The 13,377-nt window shown below is 28.6% G+C and overlaps 1 protein-coding gene across 1 annotated transcript in view; it reads left to right on the top strand.

The window, feature by feature from the left end:
• The window catches only part of LOC111629043 (uncharacterized protein CG43867-like), a 50,441-nt gene that overhangs the window by 21,644 nt on the left and 15,420 nt on the right, over positions 1-13,377 (top strand). The window contains exons 14-18 of the mRNA XM_023372909.1: positions 2,525-2,605; positions 5,283-5,456; positions 5,627-5,732; positions 5,925-6,037; positions 9,390-9,563. Coding sequence (XP_023228677.1) covers positions 2,525-2,605; positions 5,283-5,456; positions 5,627-5,732; positions 5,925-6,037; positions 9,390-9,563 — 648 coding nt within the window. The remainder of the gene's footprint in view (positions 1-2,524; positions 2,606-5,282; positions 5,457-5,626; positions 5,733-5,924; positions 6,038-9,389; positions 9,564-13,377) is intronic.

Raw genomic sequence — 13,377 nt, 5'->3', positions numbered from 1 at the left:
AGTAGTAGTCTCGCTCAGTGCGCATGCTCTGCGGTGATGACGTTTCGAACGAAACTCTAACGAAGTTCACGAAGGAAAGAGTTGGTTTACTTCGTTAAGAAAATGGCGCCCGACAATATCGATGTTTCTAAATCTACTCGAGTGTTTAAATTGTGAATTAAAAGATGAAATGATTGGAGTAACTGTCCACCCGAAGCAATCTAAGAAAAATATTTCGGATAAGGCTGTACTAGCAACATTTGTATCTTCGATTTTAGAAACAGCCATTTAGTTCTAAACGAATCATTCGAAAAGTCTAACGAAATAAGAATAACGATGACGTCATTCTCGTTTAACTCGTTCGACTTTACGAACGTACCCAGAATATGGTGACATTAAGAGGAATCTAATAGAATTTGAGATTTCATGAAAAGGCTTTAACTGTACTTTTAAAGTTAAAGGTTTACTTTAAAACTTTCAAAATAAAATAATTACATTAGATATAGCATTATTTTAAAAATATATCTAATAAACATTATACATATGTATATATTGTATATTTTAATTAGTTGAAATTATCTCATCTAATTGTAAATACTTTAATTTTCATATCTTTTCTTACTCAATGCTTATCATTAGTTTAAACAACACAGGGTGTTTCAAAAAGTATGCTACAATTTTAAATTATTGTAATTATTATTTGAGAATGTTGTAATGTACAATAAAACATTGGAAAACAGTCCAAGTTTCACATTTGCTTGATACAATTTCTTGAAGTATACACCTCGTGTCACACAGTATTCATCCAACTAATACTCAACTACCAGTATTCGGATTAGAAGATTTGTAATACTCAAATTCTTTCTGCACTTCCTTTGACATATCTGTTGTCTCTCTTCTTACAACAGTGACAATTCTATTGCTACTGCCGAACACAAAATGCTTTATCTATTGTGGAATCACTTTTTTGTTATATGGCACTTCCTAGATGTAGTAGATGACATGATGTTTGAATGCAGATGGGAGATAAAACTCTGAATTTTACTCTATCAATTGGTGTAGGTCGCGTACTTCTTGGATAATAATTATAGTAATTTAAAATAGTAGCATTTATTTTGGAAGATCCTTTATGAGTAAAGCTTAGTTCACACTGAGCGCGATTCGCTAGCGAAAGTGAAAAACAGAGCGAATAACCCGTCAAATATTTGACCGGTTATTCGCTTTGTTTTTCGCTTTCGCTAGCGAATCGCGCTCAGTGTGAACTAAGCTTAAGTTTTTTGAACTTACCAAACTTTGATTTTGGCATTTAATTTCACAAATTTATTGATTAGTTTTTTGTGTAATAAGAATGAATTAAAAGTGTTCTTATTAAATAGTATTTGGAAAGAAGTTTTAAAATTGGTCTTGAAATCACAAAATTCAAAATCATGCAAATTTTTATCGTATGAGGGCTGTTCCTTTTTCAACCTCCTATGGTCCATAAAGCAAAGACAAGTGTAAATAACAAAATCAGTTTATTACTGTAAGTTAGGTACAATGATAGTTGCTTTTTGACATAATCACCGTGAAGTTTGAAGCATTTGTCTATCTGTGGACAAGCTTTAAAATCTCCTCTTCATAGAATATTGACGCCAGTGGCTTGAGATGGCTTTAACAATGTTGTTTTGAAGATCGTCATTACTTTCAAACCTCAGCCCTGCTAGCCACTTTTCCGGTTCAGGAAAGAGGTGGAAGTCTTCACACATTAAAAAGTTTTAAGCTGGGTGGAAGTCTTCACCATCTTTAAACATCCAGCATATAGCCCTGATTTAGTGCTGAGAGACTTCCACCTCTTTCCTGAACAGAAAAAGTTGCTAGAAGGGCAGATGTTCAAGACTAATGACGATCTTCAAAATAACATTAAGGCCCATCTGAAGTCATTGGCCACAACATTCTATGAAGAGGGGATTGCAAAGCTTATATACAGATAGACAAATGCCTCAATCTTCACAGTGATTATATTGAAAAGTAACCATGTTCATACTAATTTTTGATAATAAATTGATTTTGTTCTTTATACTTGTCTTTGTTTTATGGACCATCAGATGTTGAAAAAGAAACAGCCTACTTATATTTTGTTTAATTGTTACTGTCAGTTATTAAAAACACTTTGTTTAATCACTTTACTTATTACACTTTCATGTTTAGTTTTATGAAATAATCAATATCTATATACATAATCATTGACATAAAGTTTTTGAATGGAAGCAGACCTTTTATACAAAAAAAAAAAAAATGGTACATAAAGTAGAATATCAGTACTTGAAAAAGCCAAAATTTCAATAAAGTAAAATATTTTATTTGCTACGAGACATCAAACGTAGCATGTGGACAGTGGATTTTAATTGATCACGAGTATAGTCTGTAGTATTTTATAAAATATTTCTTTCTTATTTAAAACTGAGTATATTAATAAATAAGAGAACTGTAATTTGTTTCAGATATGAAATTGCTTATATATTATTATTGATTGTGTCTTTTCATGTTTATTAATTATATAATATAGGTGAAACATGGCCATTCACGAAGATGTTGGTGTGTTTTAATTGGTCGAATGTTTCTTTATTTTAAAACACCAAGTGATACGGTAAGTATTTAGCATAATAAAATATAGTAATTTTAATTATTTCATTTAAGTTTTAATTATGTACTTGTAACTGGGGCAGTTTTAAACATGAATCAAATAAACAAATGCTCAAAATGTCAAATTTGGGAATTCTAAAAAATAGAAAAACTACATAGATTTTTAAATTTCCAATTGGGATGAATTGTGCTGTTAGTGATTCATTTCTTTGGTTCTGTCTTCTATTTCAGAAGAATAAATAATGTATAACCTGATGCAACTGCTTTATTAAGATTTCACAATAAAAAATATGCATTTTGAATATCTGTCCTCCTCTTCAGTCATTAATCTCTTAACATAGTTGCACATATCCATTATAACATCTCTTACACACGCAAGTTTAAGATTCATATAGGAAGTTTAATAAAGTTACATTTATCTTTTCTGGTAATGTTTATTGTAGACAGTAGGTTTTCAAATCTAAAGTAAGTTAGGTTGTCTCATGGAAGTCTTTGAGAAAAAAATTTATTGTCTGGGAATCTTTGGACACTTTGGATTTAAAAACCTTCTGTCTACAGTAAATATTCTCATGAAAGATAGATATGACTTTGAAAACTGCTTGTATGGATCTTAAAATTTCATCTGATAGATACTATAATGAATATGTGCAACTATTTTAAAAGATTAATAATTTAAGAGGAGTGTCAAAATGTATATGATTATTCTAAAATCTTAATAAAGTTATTGCATCAGGTCATGGATTGGTTCTATCTTCTATTTCAGAAGAATAAATAAAGGAGAAAAACTATATTTAAAAAATAATATTACAAGCTAAAATATTATAACAGTTGGTTTTGTTAGAAACTAAAATTAATAAATCAAGAAATTCATACAATAAAAATGCCTTAAGTTTTGAAAACATTTTTTTGGTATATATTAGAGACACCTACTACTAAATTGGCTTGGGATGCCATAATTTTCTCTCTCAATATTGTATGTTGACAGTTTATAATTAATAAGTGAAAGGAATAATTCTCTAATATTCTTAACTTTTTATTAGATCTAAAAATACATAAATGTTAGAGATCAGATATTTTTTTAATTTAAAAAATTTATTTTAATATTTTTCCAAATTTTTATAACTACAGTTATACTGCAGTTTTTGTTGACTTCCGTTATTGTCAGTTTCAGTTTTTGTCAATTTTTTTCATGAAAAATTTGTCTTGCTTTTTGTTGGTTACCTCAGATTTTGTCGGCATGTCCGCATGACCTTGCTGCTAATTTTGTGAAAACATAGTGTGACCCATGCATTTTCCTGCTCAGTATGGCATTGTTCTTGTTGTGTGAGCATTACCCTGCATATCTAGCCAAACAATTCCATTGCTTTCCTTTCCTTTCCTTTTAGCTCCATCATGGGACCAAAGAAAGTTTTTAGGGTCAGAAGCCATTCAAATGCCATGTTAAATGCTATGTTAAATATTCATTTATTCTTTACATTAAATTTTTATATTCATTTCTTATTGTTTTTAGTTTTAAACACAATATTTATTCTCTATAAAATGTGTTTTGGTATGTATTTTGGAGTGTCTAGAACAAATTAATTGGATTTACATTGATTCATATGGAAATAATTACTTTGGTTCTCATCGGTTTTGGATTTCGCCAATTGTTTTCAGACGGATTATCAACAAAAATTGAAGTATCACTGGATCTAGGAATGATATTCATTTCTACATGATTGAATAATTAATAAGGAAAATTCACCCATCTCTAAAAGTTTTACAGATTTTTATTTTTATTTTTGTATGCATGATGATTTTTTGATAATCAGAATTAATGCACCATTTTCTTTGTAAATTTTTAATTTATTAGTTTGCCGATTAGGTTGCTAAAATATCAACCTTTATTTCATTAAATTATCTTTATAATATGTTAAAAGTAAAAAACATATATACAGTAAAGAAATGAAAATTTTTATTAATAAATTTTATTAAATCTTTTTAAGATCAAGTTAGATATATACACATATAGTAAAACATTAAAAAAAAGTTTATTTTCATGTACTATCATACAAAAATAAAAATGGTATGTATGATACTTAAAGCAACATCAGATATGCCAATTTTCTGTTTGTCACAGATGATTGGACAGTGATTTCTTCGAAATTTAGCTGGAGAATCTGAAACAATATGTATATTTTGCATAATTGGCTTTTCTTCTCAGTTGATTGACCCTTGAAAATAAATCAGGATCATTGAGGTAGTTACCATTGGATGCAACTTAATCCCCTTAGTAAATAAATAAATAATTCAAAAATGTGTTTGTCTAGAAAGTATTGGATCCCAAAAGAAATTTGAGTTATTCATATATGAATCTTAAAATTTCATATATGTATAATATTCTGATATGTTTTTTATGCAAAATGTTTTGGAAGTGATACTGAATAATGCAAATGTTATATAAGATTAATTACATGTGATTAATTTTCATAAAATAAATAAGAAAAAAAAAGCAAATTTTCATAATTATTTTTAATATCATTAATGCAAGCAAGGTCCATAAGTAAATATAACATGAAAGTACATTTTTATGTATTTCATCTATGTTTATATATATATAAGTGTTTTAAAGTTTTGAAAAATTGTTAAAATTTTTGAATCCTGTTCAAAACCAAAATAACAATTTTGATTTCTATTTTAAGACTCCATTAGGTCAAATTAACATGAGAGATGCTCAAGTAGAAGAAGTTGTACACATCTCTGACAGTGATGAAGAAGACCAAGATGAAAATGTTACCAGATCCGAATATACCGTTGCTATATATCCCAATCATCAAGGTCCAACGTATCTATTGTTATCAAATAAACAAGAAATGGTAGGTTAATTGAAAACATTAATTTAAAACTTCTTTTGACTTCATCCTGATTCATTTATATACTAACAAATAGTTCTTTGTAACAAATTTGAGAACTGTGGATATCATTCTATCTTTTAATAATTTTCATGGTCCTAAAACCTTTGAGAATGCTGTGTATTTTCTAATAGGATGCCTGGCTGTATAATTTAACTGTAGTTTCTTCTGGTGATAATCTTGTTGGAACTCAATATGAACAATTAATTGCTAGACTGATGGAAGTAGATGGTGATGAAAGTAAGTGAATTACCATTCTATGGTAGAAAACTGTGTGAATGCAAATATCTGTTAGAATCAGTCTTGTGAAAATCATTACTAATTCTATAATTGTTATTCTTTTACTGTTTAAATTATTAATTAATTCTAAAAGAATATTTTATTCTCATACAATACAGTATAATGTCATTGTTTTTATTATAATTGTTACAGCTAGTGTTATTTGGAGACATCCTTTATTGTTATATTCAAAAGAAAATATTACTCAGGCTCTGACCACTCTACCGTCCGAACAACTTCAAGCTGAGGCTGTCAAACTTTTTAAGGTAGTGTGCATTTAAAGTAATTTTAATTTATTTGATTGTGCACATCATAAATTGTGTCTCACAAGTCAATCTAGCATATAAATTGACCTCAAGATTACTAGCTTAAAATTCAGTCTATGCTTATACTTGAAACATTTGATCTACAAACATATATCAAGCTTGTAATCTACCATATGTTTGAGGATTAAATACCAGTGTGATAGAACATTTTGTAGTATTTCTCTACTGTTTTATTCACATTGTAAGAAACACATTGTGGCTAGAACACAGTGCTATTCAATCCTTCAATAAATAGATTAAATAGAAAATTACAGTCATATTAATATTGTAACTGCATTAAACTTAATAATTTTTATACCATTTCCTGTTAAAATAAAAATAATAATAACCAATATAATATTCTAATGGTGCTTTATTGATTTCTGTTGGAATTTAAAAGACAATTTTTATTGATATTTTGTTGCTTTTTCTACAACTGTTTACAATCAATAGATAACAATAAAAAAATACTAGTATATTTCATATTGGTCTATGAAAAGTAATAGAATTTCATAACTATTGATAATTTAAATTGGGATGACTATAACAATATATTTATATATTATTATAGTATATATTTAGTTGTACAATATATTTATATACTGTTATAGTCATTCCAATTTGTATTAGCTATGAAATATATTTACAGTCAAACTTCTATATAATGAAGTTGCTATCCTAAAAAAAATTGCTATCGGGAAATTTTGTTATATACAGAAATTACATGTTTTGATAAATAAAGTATTATAAATTATAATTTTTTGTTGCACAAAACAATTTTAAAACTGTTCTTTCTTCATAATATGCTTCACACTTATTAAGAACATTAAAACTATTGTAAGGGCTATTGATTATTAAAAGTCAATTACTCCCTCTGGTTCAAGATCGAATTTAAGAGAGAGAGAGAGAGAGAGTTTACATCAATAAAACATACTACTGTTGGAACCCCTGTTAGACCAGAGCCTGCTGGTTCTGACAAAAAACAAAAATATGACAAGTCAGCTTACAATTAAACAAATTTCTTTAATTATAATGCAGTACTTAACAAGCAGAGGGTCCATAAGACAATACCCCTCACGTAAAGTGTCTCTCACATACAAGAAATTTTTGCCCCCACTCTCCTTTTCCCACGTTCTTGCATAACAAAATTAAGCTACAACATTAACAAGGAGGGGTCAGTATGAACCTGTGTTACTCACAGTATCTCTCCATAACTGGAACAACGATATTCGCCTGGCAATTGCCGCACATGAAGAAATAAAGTCTCTGGACAATCCTCCAGTTTATTTTTTACCTTTTTATTTTCTTCCCTTTTGATTAATCTAGACATAGATACCTCCTGATGGAAACCTATTTTCACCTATTCCTTAACCTCTGTCCTCGATGATCTCACTTCAGTTTTTCCACACACGTCTTCCTAAGGTCTCAACGCAAGCAAGAGAAAAAGCTAATCTTTTACACACAGTCCTTCTATTATAATTCCTTTGGGCTGGATGTTCGTCAACTACACATGACTCACCATCCAACCAATCCCATAGCTCCCCCCACTCATCCAAGGAGAAGGTGGTATGAAGCAAGGGAGAGTCACGTGTAACAATAAAAAAAGGATAACCCGATACAACAAAAAAAAGAATAAAAATAACGCAATGTATAGATACACAAATATATACATACATACATAAACAATGAGAATAATATATACATTTAAGTAGCAGAGCACTACACTACCTCAACTTGACAACTGTTGATCTATTCGTCGCACAATTGGTGCTTGATTAATATACATGGGAAGGTTAATTGGTGATATTCAGCAGATGGAGATATAGGTGGGTTTGGAGACTGGTGATGAGGAGCCAGAGTGGGACTATATACACCTTATGGCATCCATACTTTCGTGTGGCAGTGTTCGTTCCTCCCTTGACTGCTGCTTTCCTCTATAGTAGTCTTTGTAACCTTCAGTTGCTGCTTTCTATGGCAATTGCTTGATTATTGTTGGCTGCCCTGAGATTATGATTTCTCTCCCTTTTATTCTAAATTTCTCTCCAATTGGGTTTTAGTATTTGTAACATCTGACGGGATATTATTTCTGATGCAAATGGACAGATGTTTGTCGGAGATTTGTGATAACATCTCTCCCAAAGGAAGTTTTACTTTCCTTCCCATGAATTTAACAGAAATATGTTAAATTTTTTGGTAAAATATTACTTTAATTTACTAATTGATTTAAAACTTATTATCAGGAATTGTGGATTCAAGTCACATTTCAGGCTGATATTTTCTTCTAGCATATTCTAAATGAGAATTAAAAAATTAGTTTGTTTCTAATTATTAAATTTATCATAAGATGGTGACTTAACTGCCTGCCTTTAGCCAAATTGCTTTATATCCGATAGTCAATTAGCATTGATGTAGTGCAATAAAAAAATCCAGCATATCATTTGGTATTTTTTATTATGTATAGAATTAGTTATGTTTTACAAATTCATATATTAAGTCACTGTACAAACATCTATTGTTATAAAAAAATTTCACTTTAGAAATGATATTATCTACTTTAATCAAGTGTTTATTATTAAAAATAATAAAGAATTAGATGGATGATGTCTAGGTTAGAATTATTTGGACTGAATACTCTTTCTACCCAATAGATACGTTACTTTTACATGGAAATTTAGAATTAACAGAACATTTTTTAAACATGTTGACAGCCAACTTTTATATGAGAAATGAACATAGTTAAATTAGAAATGTCATATTCTAGGTTCCAATAAATAATTAAATTAGAAACAAAATTCTGATAGTTTATATAGAAATATATACTGTATAAATAAGAAAAGTATATTGAACTTATTGATTCAAAGCAAAAACTTATGCAAACTGCAAACATAAAAAATTAAATTAACTGATCAACTGACAATCAAATGATGCTGATTTAATGTTTTTAAATGAATTTATTAGATATATTTTGAGAAATAAACTATAATTTTGAAATTTTTTGAACAATATTTAAAGTAAATAATTGTTTATTAATAATTTGTATAATTTTACTTTTATATTTAAATTTAGAATTTAAAATTTTTAACTGCTGTTGTCACTTAACAAATTACAAAAAAGATAAATATAAAAATATCAAATTTAAAAAATGCAGCATTCAAATTTTTGGTTTAAATTATATTAACATTTTTAGAAGTCTGTTAAGAGTTCATTAATATTTTTTGATATAGTATCATTTAATTTTAAAAATTTATATTTAAATTAAATAGCCATTAATGTAAATATATAAATATATTAAATAATGTTTTTTATTCTATAGTCCATCCAGTTGTTTATCTCAGTGCCATTGGACACCTCAGGTATTGATTATCATGTTGCCTTGGCCCAAAATGCCTTGCAGCAGTGTCTCACTCTGCCAGAATTGCAAAATGAGTTTTACTGTCAGCTAGTGAAACAAACTGCACGACATTCCCAACAACGCATTGGAGTTCAGGTAATACAATTTCTAATATAAATATAAATCACACTGCAGTTACTTAGAATTTCTAGTAAAATATTTATTTCCAAAATTTAGTAATCTAGAGCAGTGTTACTCAAAGTGATCATCTGTGGACTGATACTGGTCCTCAGAGACTCGGAAAGTTTTTAGAAGAAAAAATGGTATTAAATAATGCTATGTTTTCAAAAGAACATGCCATATTTTTTTTATTGTAACATACATTGCTTTTACTCAATTAAAATTCCGTTTTTTTTACATGTCCAAAATAGAGATAGATACATATTACATTTGCAATTCAAAATAGTAATTAGCAGTCATTTCAAGTAGACAATGTTGTATGTTTTGCACCAATAATAAATGTTTTTGGTTATACTAATTTGAAATTGTCTCAGAACGACAATTTCAAAGTAATCCACCATGACTGATTCTGACTTGAAGTGCAGAACACAAAATGCCTTCTCTAATGTAGAGTCTGTTTTTGTTTATGGTGCTTCCTAGAGGCAGCAGACAAAAAGACATTTAAATGCAGATGGAAGATGAAACTCTGACAGTTATTCTATTGATTGGTGTACAATGCATACTTCTCAGGTAATAATTAACATAATTATAGTAATTTAAAATCATAGCATTCTTTTTGGAAGATTCTGTATATATATCATAAAGTGTTAAAGTTTAAAACAAAGATAATAAGTGATCAACAAATTCAAGATGAATGTTTTCCAAATGTTATTGATTCTTCTTATTTTAGAATTGTATCAAAACGTTGTTAAAACTAAAACTATTTCAGAAAATTAACAATCTTATTTTATTATCATATACCAAATTTATACAGTGTTACTTTATAAATAAACAAAATAAATAATAATTAAGATAAATGTTAACTGTAGTGAATTATTAATATTTATTTGAATTGTTTAGACAGCCAAATCATTATTTATATTAATCACATTATCTTTATTGTTTTCATAATTATGTACTGTACCTTATCCTTGATTTACATGCTAGATTGATTTTGTGAAAATTTTATAAATCTAAATTGTAATCACATTTATAGAATACTGGAACTTAATTCCCTATTTTCCAAAGATATTTTAGTCTTAGTTTACACAATTTAGATTTATGTGAAATTTCCTTGAAACTAATCTTCTATATAGATCAAGGATTAGATGTATTGCATAGAATCAAACATTATTTGCATATTGACAATGTAATCCAGGATCCTCTTTGTTTGAAGTTTAAGACTATTTACAAAAAATTAGTTCTTCGAATTTTTTCTAATCCTTCTTCACAATACCACAGAAGTAACACAGAAGTTATTTCTGTGGTATTGTGAAAAAGAATTAGAAAAGACTGAAAAAAAATTAATTTTTTGTAAATAGTCTTAAACTTCAAAAGATTAGTGTGAGAATACGAGCAAGGGAACAGAGCCTTCTAATTGTCTAGTTGGTAAAACTCGTTCACTTTGTCACTGGATGGCTTTAGGAAGGCGATAGGTGTCCTCTCCCTTCAATAAGATAGATTGACAGGTTAACAAATAAACAAAGCATTTATTGAATATCTAAAACTAACATACATATGGGCTAAATACAGTAAAATGCAATTACAATGTATATTATATACATGGGCTAATCTACTATATACACCTATTTCTGTTGAGAGAGAGTTCACAGACCACTCACTAACAAAATACCTCTATGTGGTGATGGAGAGCAGTATATGACAATCAGTTTCTGTATGGAAGTATCGTAGTCTTCATCCACTGTCTTCTCAGTCAGGATTGGAGATGTGGAAACTAAAATGGCACTATGATAAGCATAACTTCCTACGTTGGTTTGCTCTGTTCTTCCAGGGATTCCAGCTTTTATATCCTTATCATGGGAATTGGGTCACATGAGCATCCGTTGTTTACGATGACTGATGACTTGCATTCTTCGGAGAGTCGTTGTTTCGTTTCACAACAACATGTTAACTTTTCCACTTGATTATTGACATTGGAGGTGACATCCGATCTGCCTCTCCGCAATGAGGGTTTTTTCTAACGACGGATGTTTACATTAAACTTCCAAACAAATGATTTAACATTTTTTAAGCATTTTTTTTCCTTCCAAATTTGCACCCTTAAATCAGCAGCCTCACATCAGTGTAAAATTACTAAATAATACATCTAAAGTTTTCTTAATTGATAATTCTGTGAGTAATAATAATAATTTTGTATGCGTAAACTATTTGGCTATTTTCAATATATAATTCTAATTCTCAAATCGAAAATTTTGAAGAAAACTGTGTATAGTTAATTTTTCAAAATATTTTTCTAATTGATTTCACTTATTAATTTGCAAGTGAAAAATGTTGTTATAACTGAAAAACATATATTGAAATATGTATTTTATTTTTACTAAAATATTGCTCTTGAAATAATTTGATAATCAAGTATATAAGAGATGGTTTATTGAAATAAATAAAATAAACTTCAAACTCTATTATAACTATTCATAAAATTTATGAAGACTAACAAAATGCAGATTACACATATCAAAACCAGCTTAAGCTATTGACATCTGTAATAGAATAATAATAATAAGCCATAGTTTTCTATTAACTGTAAAAATATATCTAATTTATGAATTAATGTTTTTGAAATTTATTGTCTTCATTTCCATATACCCATTACTATTATTTTGTCATTCTGTTATATAACAACACTTTGATATATTTAATATAAAACAGAGCAAGGTTACCTCACAGTAAAGGTTAAACTTTAAAATGGAACAGTTAAAAAGAAATATCAAGATACAACTTTTTAGTATCCTAATATATATTGCTATGTTCAACAGGATTACTGGTAGTTGTAAAACAGACATAAAACATCAAGATATTGAAATAAAGAAGATAACTCAAGTGAATAAAAACTTAGAACACAAGTTATAAATAATAAATAAGAAGTTTAAAATCTCTGATATAATACAAGTAATAGATTTAATGTGACTAATTAAAAGAAATTTAAAAAGTTATTCATAAATTTTCAATGTTTGAAGTTGATTGGTGGCATTTTGAAATGAAACCATGGTACTTAAAAATGCTAATATATAAGTAAAACAGACCTCTAAAGTCCAGTTTGCAATCCACATAGGGCTCCTGAATGTTAACAGTGTGGCTTTGCAACGTATCTGACTATTCAATATACAGGTAACCCCCGTATAACACGGTAGTTACGTTTCAAAAAATTGCCGTGTTATGCGAATCAAAGAACTAGTACGAAAAGGAGGGTTAGGTTCCAAAAATTAAAAAACATGCTACTATATTTTCATAATTAAGATAAATATCTTTATTAAAATTTTCTTAAGTGATACATATTAATATAAATTAAACAATGTTTTCTTTGTCATCACTAAAAGCACTATTAACCGAGAGCGTTTTATTTTTGGCAAGTTATCGTTATCCTCTGAGCATTTTTCTGCATTATTTTCAGATTCATGCTTTACCTTTTGCAAAAAGTGTATGTAATTTTAGATTGCTTGCTTCTAGTTAAAAGATCTTTATAAATTTCCTTATATGGTGCTAAGCACTTATGGAATAAGGGAAAAACATCTGGCAACACCAGAAGCAGAAGCGTCGAGATATGGCAAAATTGAAACAATTTTCGCGAAGGCTCATGTGTATGGAGAAGAGAAAAGAAAATTTACACACTGAAGTACTAATAGTTCACGAAAATAATAATTTTCGTGAACTATTAGTACTTAAGTATGTAAAAATGTATTACATTTCATGTTGTACGAGGGTTTTACCCATTTCTCGAACCGTGTCAGAG

Source organism: Centruroides sculpturatus, unplaced genomic scaffold, assembly GCF_000671375.1.
Source record: "Centruroides sculpturatus isolate CEXI.00-Female unplaced genomic scaffold, Cexi_2.0 scaffold523, whole genome shotgun sequence".
Lineage (NCBI taxonomy): Eukaryota > Metazoa > Arthropoda > Arachnida > Scorpiones > Buthidae > Centruroides > Centruroides sculpturatus.
This window is presented reverse-complemented; position numbering and strand designations above follow the sequence as displayed.